At 43.9% G+C, this 18,297-nt stretch overlaps 1 protein-coding gene across 1 annotated transcript; it reads right to left on the bottom strand.

The window, feature by feature from the left end:
• Positions 1-495: 495 nt before the first annotated feature.
• Positions 496-3,536, bottom strand: LOC114280039 (geraniol 8-hydroxylase-like). Its single transcript, XM_082867224.1, has 3 exons — positions 2,994-3,536; positions 2,393-2,868; positions 496-1,560 (listed from the first exon to the last, which is right to left on the bottom strand). The coding sequence occupies exons 1-3, from the start codon at positions 3,205-3,207 to the stop codon at positions 1,312-1,314; spliced, it is 939 nt and encodes a 312-aa protein (XP_082723350.1). The 5' UTR covers positions 3,208-3,536; the 3' UTR covers positions 496-1,311.
• Between the last annotated feature and the right edge of the window lie 14,761 nt (positions 3,537-18,297).

Raw genomic sequence — 18,297 nt, 5'->3', positions numbered from 1 at the left:
AAAAATACAAAAAGAAGATGATAATGTCGTTTTTATAAATAAACTTATATTTATAATATTTTATTTTAAAATTAAATATTCAGATTAAATCATATTATTCTCTATTAAAATTATGTATAATTTTCTTTTTATTTATACATCATTACTCATAAATAAATCATAACTCAAGCTTTATGAAAAGGGTTTCTCACTGGTTTGATAAGGTAAGTCTTCTTTTCTAAGCCAATTGGATGTGACCTTTGAATTTTATTTCTAAATTGTTAGACCGAGTTTACTATCTTACTTAGAGTTAGTTTGAGATGTTCTAAATAAGTGTACTTTTTGAATTTTTATAAAAAGATATATAGAAAAGTAAAGAGTATATGTTAATTGATGCGATCCAAATAAGTGCACTTATATAGTTTAACCTAAATAAGGCCTCAATAAAAACTTTACACTGTACAAATATAAATAAGAAGTACACATACACATCTTTTCTAAGCTTAACATTTATAATTGGATGAAACCTTTGAATTTTATTTCCAAACTTCTGAATTTCACTGTATTAATAAAAACATATATATATATATATATATAGATGAGAAGTACACGTACACATCAATTAGGCTTCCAACTAAGAGCTAGAGAAAAAAGACAGTAAAATAAAAAATAAAAAATAAAAAAGATAGACAGACAACAAAGGCATTGTCACATAGGGATTGGAACAACACATAGGGGTTGAGCCTTTTGTAAGGTGAGGCCAAACTCGTCTTCCATGTCCAAGTCCTTTGGTGCAATTCCACCTTCAAGCTTCCAATCAAACGAGTTTATGAGCGAACCCAACATCACCGGAACCATCCTTATTGCCAGAGGTAACCCAGGACAAATCCTCCGCCCTGCACCGAATGGAATTAACTCAAAGTCCCGACCACGAACATCAATTTCCGAGCCCAAGAACCTCTCAGGCATAAATGAGGTTGGGTTCAGCCATACGCTTGGGTCGCGGCCAATAGCCCAAGCATTTACTAGCACTTGTGCCCCTTGCGGGACTATGTAGCCATATACTTCAACATCACTTTTGACCTTGCGAGGGATTAAAAATGGAAGTGGCGGGTGTACCCTTGCAGCATGTTTGATTGGGTGGATTAGAGTATGAGATTAAGATTATTAATCCGTGGGCCCAATTATCTCATGTTTGTTTTAACATTTTGGTTTAGGATTATTAATCCAATGGATAATTAATCCAACAAATTTGTAGGATTATTAGTAATGGGGTAGGGGTGGGATTATTAATCCAATGGATATTAATCCAATTGGATAGTGAATCCTACACTAATTTAATAGGATTATTAATAATTCACTATTAGTCTTTTGAATCAAACATAGTGTTGAGGTCTCTTTCACAATTGCTTGCAAATAAGGTAAACGTGAAACGTCCGACTCTTCTATTGGTTTCCCTTTGCCAATAGTTTGTTCAAGCTCGGCTTTGACTTTGATTAAAGTCTCTGGATTTTGGAGTAACTCTGCCATTGCCCACTCTACTGTACTTGATGTTGTCTCTGTCCCTGCTGCAAATACGTCCTATAACACAATTGGTTTACAGATTAGAAATAATGTCCAAGGATTTAGAACACTACTAAATAATGAAAAGATTTAACATGAGTTAGGCCCAAGAACTGAGCCATAAAATTTATTTAGGGGAAATCAAAGGGTTGAAAAGACTCCACAGACAAAATTCTCAATATACAGTATTTAGAAATGATCAAATGTACGCAACTTTATTCTCATGATTATTTTTGTGGTTTGAACTCATGACGCTGTGGTAACCTCGGGGGCAAGCTACGTGTAAAAATTAATAAAATAAATTTCTTACGTAAACATTTTGAAAAAAAAAATAAAAAAAATAATCTGTTTCAATCATTTTCTAATAGCTATTTAATTATTTGAGACATTTTTGGAGCCATATAATTAATATCTTAAATTAGATTCTCATTTTATTGTACCTTATCTTTTAGTAAATAAAATTTTCATTTCCTACTACCTTGAAATTTCCCATCTAAAATATAGGAGTGGTAGGAAAAAAATTTAAACATTTAGAAGGATCATCCCATATACATTGTTAAATTAATCTTGAAATAGGGGACCAATAAAAAAATTACTTAAACTTGAGGGGCCATTTCATGTACAATATCAAAATAATTTTAAGATTAATGAGTAATTTTAAAATTTTAAAATATTTGGGGGGCCATGAGAACCTTTGAGCATGACATAGCTCCGGGTTTTGTATGTTGTTTATTTATGGAGGGTCCTCTTTAAAATTAGCTTAATAAAATTTTAAAAAATTACAGTAAAAAATAAAATCTAGATATTTCTACTATATTCTAGATGAACAGGGAGGAGAAGAAAGACAAACCAAGAACAAATGTTCCATGTGAATTCTATCAATATCTTCACTGTTCTGTTCAATGATATCAAGCAGGATATCTAAGACATCGTTTTCTTCACTAGTCTTCCTCAATTTCCTCAACTCTAATCGTTCATCGATCAATCGACCAAAAAGCTGAAGTATCTTGGCAAAGTGAACTTTCATCCGACCCCTTATACCCTGTGGATCGATTTTCGCAAGAACAGGGAAGTAATCTACCAAGTTGGGCTTACCAGCTTCTTCCATGATATTCGAAACCAAGACCTTGAACTCTTTTGCCGAATCAAGACTTGGGTCGGCCAAATCCATCGAAAACACGGTGTTTGACAACAAATTCAGGGAAGTTGTGAAAGCTACGCGGCCTATATCCACCGCAACACCTTCCTGGCAACACTTTCCGACGTAGGAAATGAGCTCCTCCACCTTCTGCCGCCGTAGGTATTGGTTAGCGTCAAGCCTGTTTCCTGAAAAGACAGAAAAATGATTTACAAACAGAATTCGTATACCTGTGGTAGTAGTCTTTTTACAGTTATTAAACCACAATGATGAAAAGACTGTAATATAAAAATTGTATTTGTATAGCATTTACCTGAAAAGATATTGGAGGTCATGATTTTCCGGAGGCTTCGCCACCTGTCTGCAACGGGCAACCAAGCCACCGAGTAGTGGTTGTGGTCATGGGCATGGAGTGAGTCGGGGATGGATCGGGTGGAGAAGGCAAGGTTTTGCTTTTGGAGGATTTGTTTGGCCATGGTTGACGAAGAAACGACAATTGTCGTTAGTTGGCCGAGTTTCAGACTCATGATTGGGCCATGAGTTTTTGCTAACTAGGCCAGGGACTCATGGGGATTGTGCCCCAACTTTAGAATGTTGCCGATCACGGGCAGTGTGGCCGGTCCGGGAGGAAGTTTTTGACATGTTCTGCTTCCTCTAGCAAGTGAAAGAAGGGTTTGAAGCAATGTGAGAGTTAACAAGAGATAGAAAACTATGCTCAATATCTCCATAGTTTTCAACCAGGTGGGATTCCTGATATGAAGAGTTTCTCATCTTATTTATAGTTTTTTTGTTCTTAGTAACATTAGTGAGTCCTCATGTCAAATATGTATAAATTGTTCTAATTAAATTGTGTGTTGACTGATTTATCGTGTTAGTAAGGTCAAATATGATGATCTCTGTTAATATATATATATATAATAGAATGCTTTCGGTGCTCCTTATATGTAAAGGAACCCACCTATATGCTGTAAAGAAATGTACAGGAACCACACCACACACACCTTCATCATTATACTTCATAATGCTTTCGGTGCTCTTCTCTATAAATGAGAATCGTCACCCTTGTAACCATTGTACAGCTGAATATATATTCATTCAGTCTCTCTTTTTTTTTCTCTTTCTACCAGTTTTAACATGGTATCAGAGCCCAGTTATACATTTCTGGCAATTTTCGGTTTTGGTGCTTAGTCCCGTACACAGTGACACTACACCAAACAGCTCTGAATCTCCTCACGATTCCAACGGCACCACGCCCGTCCTCAAAAACGCCGTCACGCGCCCACAAGCGCCGCCTTTGTGCTCGGCGTGTCTCAACTTCCGCCACCATTCTCACACGCGCCTTCACGCGCCCTCTGTTGCTGCTCACGTCCACGTCTGACGTCAGCCTTGCTTTTTTTGCGTGCGCCGCGCCTGCTATTGTGCGCCTCACATGCGCCGCTCCACTATTGTGCACCCGCGTGAGCCAAACCTGCTCTCGTGCGCCGCGTCTGCGCCAGTTCGCTACCGTGCACCCGTGTGCGCCGCTCGTGCGCCAGTTCACTATCGTGCGCCGCACGCCTTCCTGCTATCGTGCTCCTCACTGCACTCTGCTAACGTGTGCCGCTGACATCATTTTTAGCCTCTGCTGACGTCATCTTTGCACATCACACATTTCCTAGTTATTTTCGACCTTCCGGACTCACTGGTACACTCTGTTTTACCTAATTTTGCTCCTACAGGTCTGCTCCTATTTATTTCACCCTACTCACCTATTATTATGGATCGTCATGATACCTCTCATCCTATTTCTGTTATTCTTAATGGTTCCAACTATGTTCTGTGGGCCCAAGCCATGTCTTCCTTCCTCAAAGGAAAGAAGCTCTGGCGTATTATCACCGGGGATGTGACCCAACTGGTGAAAGACACTAATGAAACCACTACTATTGCTACTGCTGCTACTGCTACTGCTACTGCTACTGCTGCTACTGCTACTGCTACTGCTACTGCTACTGCTGCTACTGCTACTGCTACTGCTACTACTACTACTGCTGCTACATATGAAGACTGACTTGAGGAATGGGACAGTAAGAACTACCAGATCATTACCTGGTTTCGAAATACCTCTGTTACCTCTATCAGTCTTCAGTTTGGTCGTTTTCAGCTTGAGTCTGTAACTACTCTTGCAAAAGACATCTGGGATTTGTTGAAAGAACGATACCAGACTACTGGTCTTGCCCATCAATATCAACTTTAGAGCCAACTTCACCGCATGCGCCAAGAATCCAGTCAGTCCATTAATGACTTTCTTTCTCAAATGTATTCTGTTTGGGACCAGCTTGCTCTTTCAGAACCGACTTGGCCTCACCGAGAAGACGCTGTTTTATTTACTATCTATCGTAATCAGCAAAGGTTGGTGCACTTCTCATGGCTCTCACTTCCTCTTTTGAGCCCGTGCGTGCCTCTCTTCTTCATCGCCATCCATTGCCCACTCTTGAACAAGCTATTTCTGAGCTGCTATCAGAGTAGACTCGTCTTGGTACTCTCCAAGCTCATCATGTGGACTCTGTCCTTGCCACTCCTCAGTACCGGCCATCATTTACCCAGCGGACCACTGCCTGCCTCTATTGTCAGAATCGGGGCCTTCCTTTAACACATCTCCTGGTTAGATCCTGCCGATACTGCAACAAACTTGGTCCTGGTCATCTGCAATAGGATTGTTTTCGCAATCCCTCCCGATCATCCTCTAATAGCCACTCCTCTCGCGGTGGTTCTTCTCGGAGGGAACTCTTATCGTTCCAGGCATCCGTCTCATCACACTACTGCTGCTACCTCTGAGGGTTTCTCTGAGTCACCTGCTCCGTTTACCCTTCTATTTTCTCAAACGGATGTAGAGGCCATGTTCAAACACCTTCTCTCCCCTTCTGGTACACCTCCTCCTACTGCTTTGTTTATGATCCCAGGTAACTCTTCTTGGTATTTTGACTCTGCCTGTTGTAATCATATGACCTCTAGTTCTAATATATTTTCTTTCATCTCTTCATCTCCTCATATTCCCTCAATTCATATTGCTGATGGTTCTCTCATGTCTGTCCGTCATGTTGGTACTGTTTCCACATCTTCTTTATCTTTACCTCAAGTTTATCATATCTCTGCTCTCATCTTAAACCTTATTTCTATTGGTCAATTATGTGAACTTGGTCTAGCTGTCACATTTTCTACTACTGATTGTTTGGTGCAGGACCCTCAGACGGGGTAGACTATTGGGATCGATCGTAAGCACGAACGTCTCTATGACCTCATTCACCTTCATGTTCCTGACTCTCCTCAGATCGCTGCTCCTGCATCTGCTTCCTCATTATCTCATTTTCATCTTTGGCATTGTCGCTTAGGGCATATTTCTGTTAATCGCTTAAAGTCTTTGGTTTTTAGTGGACAATTGGGTCATGTAATTCCAAATAATTTCGATTGTATACCCTGTCAACTTGCCAAACAACTGCTTTACCATTCAATAAAAGTACTTTTGTTTCCCATGCATCTTTTGATCTTATACATTCGGATATTTGGGGCCCCTCCCCTATTACTACTATGTGGGGATCTCATTCTTTTGTTGTTTTTATTGATGATTTTTCCCGGTTTACTTGGCTTTTTCTCATGAAAACTCGGTCCAAACTTAAACACCTTTATTATAGATTTGCCCAAATGGTCCACACCCAATTTTCAAAAACCATCAAACTTTTTCGCTCTGACAATGCTATGGAATATTGGGATTTAGATTTCCTTTTTTTTCTTCAGAGTCATGGTACACTGCCTCATCGTTCCTGTGCTGGCACGTCCCAGCAAAATGGTCGTGCTGAACGGAAACATAGGCATATTCTTGACACTACTCGCGCTCTCCTTCTCTCTTCTTCCTGCCCTGAAAACTTTTGGGGGGAAGCTGCCCTCACTGTTGTCTGCACTATCAATTGTGCTCTTACCCCTGTCATCCATAATCAAACTCCCTTTGAACGTCTGCATGGCACTCCCCCTCCATACACCAATCTTCGGGTTTTTGGCTCTGCCTGCTTTGTTCTGCTTCAATCCCATGAACACACCAAGCTTGAACCTCATTCTCGTCTTTGTTACTTTCATGGGTATGGAATTGAACATAAAGGCTTTTGCTGTTGGGATCCTCTCTCTAAACGTGTTTGTATCTCCCGACATGTCATTTTCTGGGAGCACAAAATGTTTTCCTCCCTATCCTCATACCTATATTTTCCACTAATGTACTGTTTACTAATTCTTCCATAGATCTCTTCTCTGATGATTTTGATGCAGGTTCCTCATTCATCGAGACACCCTTGTTCACTCCTGATCTTGTCTAGCCTACTCTCCTTGAAGGTCCGCCTCTCATTGCACCACCTCTTTCTCCACCGGTTCTTCCTCCCACTGATCCTCCTGCGGGTCGACCACACTGGGTAACTCAACCTCCTATCCGTCTTCGTGATTATATTGTTGGGTCTGCTGCCTTTTCTACTTCTGAACCTACCTCCTATCGTGAGGCTTGTACTAATCCTCTTTGGCAGCAAGCTATGACTGATGAACTCCAGGCTTTGGAAAAAACTCATACTTGGGATCTTATTGATTTTTCTCCTGGCAAGACTGCAATTGGCTGCAAATGGGTTTACAAAATTAAGACTCATTCTGATGGCTCTATTAAACGCTACAAAGCTCGTCTTGTTGCCTAGGGTTTCAACCAGGAATATGGTATTGATTATGAGGAGACCTTCTCCCCTGCTGCTCGGCTTACCTCTGTTCGCAGTTTGCTTGCTGTTGCAGCTGCTCGCCACTGGGAGCTCTTTCAGATGGATGTCAAAAATGCTTTCCTCAATGGTAATCTTCTTGAGGAGGTCTACATGCAACCTCCACCTGGGTCCACTTTTCCATCTCATAAGGTTTGCAAACTACAACGTGCCCTCTATGGCCTCAAGCAAGCGTCCCGAGCTTGGTTTGCTAAGTTCAGTTCTACCATTCATGACTTCGGGTTCACCTCTAGCTCTTATGACTCTGTTATTTTTATACGGACTACTCCTCATGGTACCACTCTTCTCCTTCTGTATGTGGATGATATGATTATCACTGGTAATGATGCAACTGGTATTCTCCACCTTAAACGTTTTCTCCACCATCAGTTTGAGATGAAAGACCTTGGTACTCTTAACTACTTCTTAGGCCTTGAAGTCTCTCATGATTCTACTGGTTCCTATTTGTCCCAAGCCAAATATGCATCCGATCTTCTGGCTCGTGCTGGTTTTACTGATTGCAAAACTACCTCTACTCCAGTTAATTCTCAGATTCGTCTCACTCTTCTCCATGGGGATCTCCTCTCTGATGCTACTCTTTATCACCAACTTGTCGGCAATCTTGTCTATCTCACAGTGACTCGTCCTGACATTGCCTATATTGTTCACATTGTCAGTCAGTACATGTCGGCTCCTCGCACTCCCCATTATACTGCTTTACTCCGCATCCTTCGCTACCACAAAGGCACTCTGTTCCATGGCCTTCACTATTCTGCTTCCTCATCTCTTGAACTGCGTGCCTTTTCTGATGCTGATTGGGCTGGGGATCCTACGGGTCGACGCTCCGCCACGGGATTTTGTTTCTTCTTAGGGAATTCTCTTCTTACTTGGCGTAGCAAAAAACAATCCCTCACTCCCCGCTCTAGTACCGAAGCTGAATACCGAGCTCTTGCTGATACTACTCAGGAACTTCTCTGGCTTCGCTGGCTCATTGCTAATATGAGTGTTTCTTCTTCTGGCCCTACCTCTTTCTATTGTGACAATCAGAGTGCCGTTTAGATTGCTCACAATAATGTTTTTCATGATCGCACCAAGCATATTGAGATTGATTGTCATTTCATTCGCCAGCATGTTACCCGTGGTACTGTTCATCTTCTCTTTATTGCTTCTACCGATCAACCTGCTGATATTTTCACCAAGGCTCATCCTCCTGGGCGCTTCAGTGATCTTGTTTCCAAACTCAACTTGGTGGATGCCTTCTCTCCTTGAGTTTGCGGGGGGCTATTAATATATACATTATATACATTATAGAATGCTTTCGGTACTCTTTATATGTAAATGATCCCACCTATATGCTGTAAAGAAATGTACAGGAACCACACCACACACACCTTCATCATTATACTTCATAATACTTTCGGTGCTCTTCTCTATAAATGAGAATCAGCACCCTTGTAACCATTGTACAACTGAATATACATTTATTCAGCCTCTCTCTTTTTCTCTCTCTCTCTCTCTCTCTCTCTCTCTCTCTACCAGTTTTAACAATCTCAATCTATATGTAATAAAAATCGCTTTTCACTGATGCATTCTGACAAAAATGTTTGTTGCTCAAAAATTATTTAGTGCTTTTGGGACATTATGGATTGGTACTCTTTACCAGTTACTATACATCATCATATTTGAGGTTGTTCTCTGATCATTCAATACAAAATCATAAATCTTAACTTTTTCATCAATCAAAACACACCTAAACACCACGTGTTGCATCCTCAGACCACTATAACTCCCGACTATTACGTGTTAGACCACTTTAGACAAACCCACTAACTCTGTAGGTTGAATACCGACTTACGTGGCGTGCATATATTAATTAGAGTAAGAAAATTTGTTTGGTTTTGGCAGTTTCTTTTTCTTTTCTTTTCTTTTTTTTTTTTATATATTTTAATGTTTTTAATGAATTTTTTTAATATTTTAAATAATATTATTTTTAAAAATTTTTCGACACACCTAACATAAATATACTTAAAAAATATAATATTTGTGATTTTTTTTATAAAAAAATTCACTAAATATCAAAAAATAAAAAAATTTAGTACATTTTTGTATTTTTGTGTATTTATTAATTTTTTAAAAATATTTTTCACAAATATTTTACTATTTAAATACATTTAAGTAATGTGCATCTAAAAAAATAAAAAAGTTGCTTAAAATTTTAAAAATATTCACTAAAAATAAAAAAACGCAAAAAACAAAAAACTTAATTTTCAGAAAACTGAAACCAAATACACTAAATATAATTTTATTTTCTTTTATTTTAGTAGTAATGTGTGAAAAAGATAATTAAGTAATGATTAAAGAAGACATTATAGAGAGAGTTACCTTATATATTTTAAGGCCTGTTTGTTTTCAGAGATAGGTTGGATGAGATTATTAGTGAGGGACTGCTAATAAAGGGACTAAGAAAAATTATATTTGTTGATAACCAGTAGACTAGTAATAGTTCCTGTTTGTTTTGATAAATAACAGTGAGATTAACTATATAAAATTCTACAAATACCTTGTTGCATTACTATCAAATTTGGGCTTATACCAACTAATAAATGCATTACATATTTGTAGAATTAAAACAATATTTTATAAATATTAAAATTATACTTTGATATTAGAAATTATATTTCATAAATATATATATAGTTTTGGTACTATTTTATTTTTTAATATAATTTTCTTGGTATAAATATTATTATACTATTATATTTGGAAAAATTAGTCTAAAGTCCCTCTCCAATTTTTGATAATGAAAGAGATCCACAATATTATTATTTGATGTCTAAAGTCCCTCATAAAGAAATTTGATATCTCTCTCCCGCTACTCTTCTCTCTCTCGTCGATCTTTCTCTCTCTCATTTCCTAGATCTATCTCTCTTCTCATCTTCTCTTTTCTCTATGAAGTCTAGAGAAGAAAAGTATCTAGCAACTCTTCCTTCATTCTCCAGATCTCTGCACTCACTATGCCTCACTCAAACACACACACACACACACACACACACACACACACACACACAGACTTTGTCTCAAGAATTGACTCTCATTGTTGGTGATGTCAAGAGAAAGTAACACAATTGAGAGCAGTGATGGCATAAAGTTGGATGCTCGGATCTTCAGACCAAGAAACAGGCAGGGGAAGGAGGAGGAAAAGAGCGAAAAGGGGGTTGGGGAATTGTGCTAGTCCATCCATGCTCTGTACTGGGAGGTAGTCATGGTCTGATAAAGGGCATAGCTCATGGTCTTGCTAACAGAGGCTTCACAACTGTCACCTTTGACATGAGGGGCGTTGGTCGATCCACCGGGAGGCCTTCTCTCTCCAGATCCTATGAAGTACGATGTGAAGTTGAACTAGATTTGAGCGATAAGTGCTTGGATTTTTGTAGAACTTTTTAGTTTATAAATTTGTGGGTCATTTGAACAATGGTGAATATTGTAGTGGGTAATTCCAGTCTTGTTCAGATTTGATCTTTTCGGTTTGTTTTAACTTATTAACAGTTGTTGGAATAAATTTATGTGGTGATTGGTTTTTTGAAGATGTATTCGGGAATTTCTCTGGATTTCATAAGGTAATATTGTGTCTTTATGATCTAGAGAAAATTGGTTAAAATGAACCCAAAGAAATTTGAATTTTCTATGGTTTATAAATGAACCTAGATAAATATTTTTAGAATTTGAACCCAGAGAAAATTGGTCAAAATGAACCCAGAGAAATTTGATATGTATACCATTGATGGGTGAGTTTGAGCTTTGGTTTTCTCCTTCGTCTGAATATGAGTCTCTTAATCTATGGGCTCAAAACTCTCACTTCCTTATTGGCGATTTTCTCAGTAATTCAATCCTTTATCTTCATTTCCATTCTTAATCTGTCTCTGTCTCAATGTCTGTTTCTATTGATTTTAAAATCTCTCTCTAATGCAATGCAACAGTGTGGAATTACGATAGAAACAAAGATTCGGTGGTAGAAGTGAGCAAAAGAGACTATATTACCTGCAACACATTAAGTCTAGGGAGGCCAGAGAAATTTTCAAAATTTCTCTGGAGAGGTAATTTTGTGGGAAGTCTAGGGAAGGCTAGAAAGGTCAAATAAATTTCAAATTTTTCTGGAGAGTGGGAAGTATAAGGAAGGCCAGAGAAAAAAATTTCTCTGGAGAGAAGGAAAGGCTAGAGAAATTATAGTGGGAAGTCTAGGGAAGGTTAGAGAAATTTTCAAAATTTCTCTGAAAAGTCTAGAGTAATTCTTCTTAGAATTTCTCTGGACCAATTTTCTCTGTAAAGTTGTATTTTCTCTAGATCAATTTGAGGGACCTTAGACATTATTAAAATATTGAATGTCCTTTATGCTATAAAATCTTAATGCCAAAGACCTTAAAAAAAATCCCCATTATATTTTGAGAGGGTGATTTATGCTCCGGCGTTGGGCCGAGGTATAAACCGAACAGGTTGGGGGCCCAGCAGAGCAGTGGGCCGAGATGATCGACTGTTCACCTGGAGATGGGCTACCAGAACTTGGGCCGGCAAAGTTTGGACTATGTGCTGCCCCGAACCGTGCAGAAGGTGCTCGGCCAGGAAGTGACCGGTCAGACCAGGATGCTCGGTCCAAGGATTGACGAGATCAGACAGACCGAGAGGCCGGCGCTCGGAAAGGCGCGGTCAGCCGAGGTAGTTGACTGACCGGCGAGAAGACCGACCAAAGGAGGATCCCGGGCTAAGCTTTGCCGAGATGCCGCCTAGCCCGGTCCTCCTCAGTCTTGGCCAGTGAAGTGCTAGGGTATGGAGCACGGCATGGCACAACAACGGATAGGGCAGCTCGGCTGCCGAGCTCCAGCTGTGATGACAGGCAGTTGAGGTTAGGTGATGAATGGCATGGTTTATGCTGACAGATGGGATAGCAGAGCCACGTGTCAGGAGATGACTGGGAGTGGATATGGGGCTCAGAAGGTATATAAGCATGTCTGCGCCCCCCATACTGTGGAGACGAACACTCTGTAAGGAATTTCTTACACTCAAACACTCTCTCCCTTCTCTCTATCCATCCTAAGGTGTGTGCTAACTTGATCGTCGGAGGGTTTTTCCGGCCACACACCGCCGGGTAGCTCACCGTTACTTGCTCGCAGGTGATCGGACATCGACGGAGCTCGGAAGAAAGGAATACGGGCACGCCGGAATATTTGCTCCCCGTACAATTGGCGCCGTCTGTGGGAATCTTGACAGACAAAACCTTGTCTTCCAGGTTCATCTGATCGCCGTCCATGGCGAACAACGACGAGTTCCCGTTGTCCGCCATCGATGGAGCCACCCCGGAGTATACCCGAAGGAGAGAGGGACCACCTGCCGTCCATCCAATGGCTGAGTTGGGGACGCCCACTGGAGGACAGTCAGGAGACGCGCGGGATAAGCGCGGAAGGAGTCATGGGCATTCACGGAGTCCAGACGGTCACCGGCGGAGAGACTCACACGCCAGGCGACTGGAAAGCAAGTTAAGGGACCAAGACGCTGTCATCAGGCGGATGGCGGCGGAGATGGAGGATCTTAAACGGCATGTCAAAGGGAAAGGTGTAGCTGGAGTGGGAGACCACAGTGAGCGCACTCTATCCCGCCGTTCGGGCGGACAGAGCCAACGACATACTCAGTCCATATCTATCACCAGAAGTTACCAGGTTGGTGATTCCGACGTGCGTGCAGAAAAGTCCAGCGCGCAAGACAGCACCTACAAACCCTCACGTCCGGCGACGACGTCGAGGTATTCTTATTCAGCTCAGTCAGAGGACTTACGGGCAGTATTAAGGGAGCGGGCTCGCCGGCGCGAAGCTCAGAGAATACCTGCTTTCCAGCGGCTCTCCTACGGGGTTCATGCCAGCGAGGAGGTCGGAATGCCTCCACCCCGCCAGGCAGTGCCGATATTCGAAGATACAGACTTGGCAAGGTTGAATGCCACTCCTTTCTCCCTGGAAATTGAAACAACGCCGCTTCCAGCGGGCTTCCATCAGCCTAAGTTCACACTTTACGACGGGAAGACCGATCCGTACATGCATGTGAGCCACTTCCGACAGGTTATGGCTGGACATCGGCGCAATGACGGACTTATGTGCCTAATCTTCCCGTCAAGTTTAGGCGAGCTGGGCTTAAAGTGGTTCGAGAGGTTGCCGGAAGGGAGTATACAAAGGTGGCATCAGTTGGCCGAGGCGTTTGTTACGCGCTTCAAAACCAACACAAAAACACCAAAGGAAGTTGATCACTTGCTGAGTGTCAAGATGGAACCGTGCGACACACTGAAGGCGTACAATTCAAGGTATTGGGAAACCTTCAACGAGATCTTAGACTGCCCGGTCAACCTTGCTATCACGCAGTACAAGCGCGGTCTCCCGGTCGGACATAGACTGCGGGACTCGCTTACCATGCACCAACCGACTTCCATGGGCCAGCTCATGCAGCGCATCAACGAGCACATCCGAGTAGAGGATGATGCGTCGGCTTCCACCGTGAAGGCCACTCCGGTCGGAACAGACAAGAAGACAGCTGGCAAGGTGCACGCAGTTGGGCAAGAGTCCAGCCGCTCAAATGACCGGGCAGAGGAATCAGACCGAGGTTCAAATCGAAAAAACCGGGGTAGAGGACGTCGGAATGACCGGGATGACTACCCCCGTGATGACGTTGAGGACGCAAACAGGAGAATGAAGGCAAAGACTGGCATAACCACGGTCTTTAAGATTCCAATCTATCGCATACTTAGCGAAATCCGAGACGAGGAGTATGTCCGGTTTCCTGCTAAGTTGGGCGATGGGCAAAAGGGGTACAACCCGCGGTATCGTTGTACGTTTCACCGGGAGAGGGGCCACCGGACTGAGGATTGTTTGCCTTTGCGACAACATTTGGAAGAATTGGTTGCGGCCGGGCATCTGGACCTTTACATTGATGGCGGAGTGAAACCAAATCAGGCTCCGGTTGATCCCAGGGGACAGGACGACCGAGATGCACCACCACAAGGAGTCATTAATGTCATCCACGGCATCGTGGAACCGGAGCGTGTCTGCGAACTCCGGGGCATGATCAAGAAGGCAGAGCACATGAGGGAAGTTTTGTCAGTACAGCCTGCCATCAAAAGGGGGAAGACAGAGGAGAAAGACGTGATCAGTTTCACCTCAAGGGATTTAGAGCGTATCCAGACGCCGCACAACGATGCTCTTGTCGTAACACTACGCGTCAAAGAATTTGATGTTAGACGGATCTTGATCGATCAGGGAAGCTCGGTCGAGATCATGTATTATGATGCGTTCAAACAGCTCAAACTTCGTGAGACAGACTTGGCACCGGCCACTTCGCCACTGGTTGGATTTAACTCGCAGCCGGAGTGGCCATTGGGAAAGATTATCCTGCCGGTCAAAGCGGGATCCGTGGTCCAGCAAGTGGAGTTTTGGGTGCTACAAGTGCCTTCAACATACAACCTTATCCTTGGAAGAGGATGGCTTCACGCCATGCAAGCCGTAGCATCGACCTACCACCAGGTGATGAGATTCCCCTCGGCTATGGGGGCAATCGAGGAGATTTGGGGTGATCAGGTCATGTCCAAGCAGTGCTTCGTGGCGGTCAACGGGAGCCGGGCTGCCAAAGGATTCGTTCAAATGATCGAGGGACCGGAGGACCAGAGTGTCTTGGATGATGTTGGCACCAAAGTAGAAGACAAGGCAGTTGAAGAATTAGTTGAGGTGCGGATTGATGCCGAGCAGCCGGACAGGTTCTTCTTGCTCGGTTCAAGTCTCTCGGCCATGGAGAGAACCGAGATGATCGAGTTTTTAATGGCGAACATCGAAGTCTTTGCATGGTCGCCCTATGACATGCCTGGTCTTGACCCAAGCTTTATCTGCCATCACCTCAATGTCTTCCCTGGAGCAAAGCCAGTCATCCAGCGAACAAGGCGATCGGCGCTGCATCACGCCGAGGTAGTAGCAGAGGAGGTAAAGAACTTGCTTGAGGCACGAGCAATACAGGAAGTGCACTACCCTCGGTGGATTTCCAACACGGTAGTGGTGCCCAAGAAAAATGGAAAGTGGCGAGTTTGTGTCGACTATAAGACAGTCAACCGAGCTTGTCCAAAAGACAGCTTCCCTTTGCCACGCATTGACCAGCTAGTGGATTTGACGGCCGGACACAGTCGGCTCAGTTTCTTGGATGCATACCGCGGCTATCACCAGATTGCCATGCATGGGCCTGACCAAGAAATCACCTCTTTTACGACTCCCAGGGGACTCTTCTGCTATCGAGTTATGCCCTTTGGTTTGAAAAACGCCGGGGCAACCTTTCAGAGGATGGTGACCAAAATGTTCGCTCCTTTGCTCGGCCGGACAATGGAGGCTTACATCGATGATATGGTGGTAAAGAGCCGACATGAGGCACACCATCTGTCCGACTTAGCCGAGATGTTCGCCATTCTTAAGAAGCACAAGCTGCGCTTGAACGCCTCGAAGTGTACCTTTGGCGTGGGATCCAGGAAATTTTTGGGATTCTTAGTCACGAACCGAGGCATCGAAGCAGACCCTACTCAGATCAAAGCCGTGCAAGAATTGAAACAACCTAGCTCGGCTAAGGACGTACAGCATCTGGCCGGTATGGCCGCCGCGCTTAATCGATTTATAAGCCGGTCATCAGATCGCTGCCGCATTTTCTTTCAAGCATTGAAGTCAAAATTCTCATGGGATGACGAGTGTGACCGAGCTTTGGCTGAGCTCAAGGATTATTTGTCTTCCCCGCCGCTGTTGGTTACACCAGAGCCCGGTGAGGAACTCTACCTTTACCTTGCCGTCTCCCAGCACGCAGTAAGTGCGGTGTTAGTCCAGGCTGAAGGAATTAAGCACCTCCCAATTTTTTACGTAAGTAAGACCCTTCTGCCGGCTGAGACGCGGTACTTGCCGCTGGAAAAACTAGCGTTGGCACTGATGATGGCTTCGAGGAAATTGGCACATTATTTTCACGCCCATACCATCGTCGTACTGACCGAGTTCCCTCTCAAGGCCTTGTTTGAGCGCGCAAACTTTTCCAGCCGAATATTAAAATGGGCGGTCGAGTTGGGACAGTTTGATGTGAAGTTCCAGCCGCGCACCGCAATCAAAGCCCAAACCTTGGCCGATTTTGTTGCCGAGTTCTCACCTGGCACTCATCCGGTATGCCCGGTCGTCATTGCCGGGGCAGATGATGAGACGCCCACAATGCCAACCGAGGAACTACTATCTGCAGAAGGTCGCGCCGCGGAGTTAGCGCGCACCATCGAAATTCCCTCAGTTTGCACGGTCATATCTCCCGGTGTTGCGATGACAGAGTTGTGTATCACCAACCCATCCACTCTGTCCGGTACCGCATCACCAAGGGGAGAAGGAATGGTTCCACACAGCTCAGAACTTGATGATTCGCCTACGGACTTGGGCATTCTGAACCAACTTGCTGAGTCCGGTGCCGAATCCTCAAGGGGGAAGGAATGGTTCCAGGCAGCTCAGAACCTGCGGCCGGCTTCACACCGCAACCTGGTGTTTCGCCTACGGACTTGGGCATTACGGACCAACTTGCTGAGTCCGGTGTCGAATCACCAAGGGGCACTGACTTTGAACCGGTCAACACCAAACTTGACACCGCACAGCCGAGCAGTTGTGATCCCATTGCCCTTCGCAACTCTCAGGACCCATCTGACTGCTGGAAGCTTTTCGTGGGGGACATGTGGAAGCTTTTTGTTGATGGAGCGTCCAACCGCCATGGTGCCGGCCTAGGTATTGTTCTTATATCCCCGGACGGCCTAACCATAGAGCATTCTATCACACTCGGCTTCCCGGCATCTAACAACGAGGCTGAGTACGAGGCGCTTCTTGCTGGGCTCAAGAGCGCAATCCAAATGAAGGCTGCCGAGCTTCTGGTATATACTGATTCCCAGCTTGTGGTTAATCAAGTTTCCGGGATTTATGAAGCGAAGGACGACAGGATGGCGAAGTACCAAGCTCTGGTCAGGGACCATATCAAGCAGTTCGCGGCAATCAGAGTCCAGCAGATTGGCCGGGAAGAAAACAGCCGGGCTGATGAACTCGCCGGCCTCGCTTCCATGGTAGATAGCACATCTCCAAACCCCCTGTTGATTGACTTTCTTCCGCGGCCAAGCATTGAAAACACCGGGCAGACGGATGTACTCTGCGCCGAGCTAGGTCCTTCATGGATGGACCCATTGATCTCGTTCCTCAGAGACCGGACTCTTCCAGCGGACAAGAAAGAAGCACACAAAATCCGGGTGAAGTCCGAGCGGTTTTGGCTCTCTCCATCAGGCGCGTTGTATAAGAAGTCCTTCACCGGTCCTTATCTCAAGTGCGTGCACCCGAACAGTGTGGAGGCCTTCTTGTTTGAAATTCATGAAGGCAGTTGTGGCAGCCACGTCGGGGGACGGTCCTTGGCTTACCGAGCTATTTCGCAGGGATACTGGTGGCCGTGCATGCAGGCCGACGCCCAAAAATATGTCCGCAAGTGCGAGAAATGCCAAAAATTCGCTCATCAGATCCACCAGCCTGCCAGGGAACTTCTTCCCCTCACCAGTCCTTGGCCTTTCGCCATGTGGGGGCTAGATATAGTGGGACCGTTGCCAACAGCACCGGGCAACCGGAAATTCTTCATCGCGGCCACAGATTACTTCACAAAGTGGGTTGAAGCTGAGCCCTTGGCAACCATCAAAGAAAAAGACGTGAAGCGATTTGTCTGGCAGAACATTGTCACGCGGTTTGGCGTCCCCAAGATTTTGATCTCTGACAACGGTACCCAGTTTGACGGTCGCCTATTCAGAGGATT

The sequence above is a fragment of the Camellia sinensis genome, chromosome 4, assembly GCF_055761805.1.
Source record: "Camellia sinensis isolate YWXY chromosome 4, ASM5576180v1, whole genome shotgun sequence".
NCBI lineage: Eukaryota > Viridiplantae > Streptophyta > Magnoliopsida > Ericales > Theaceae > Camellia > Camellia sinensis.
This window is presented reverse-complemented; position numbering and strand designations above follow the sequence as displayed.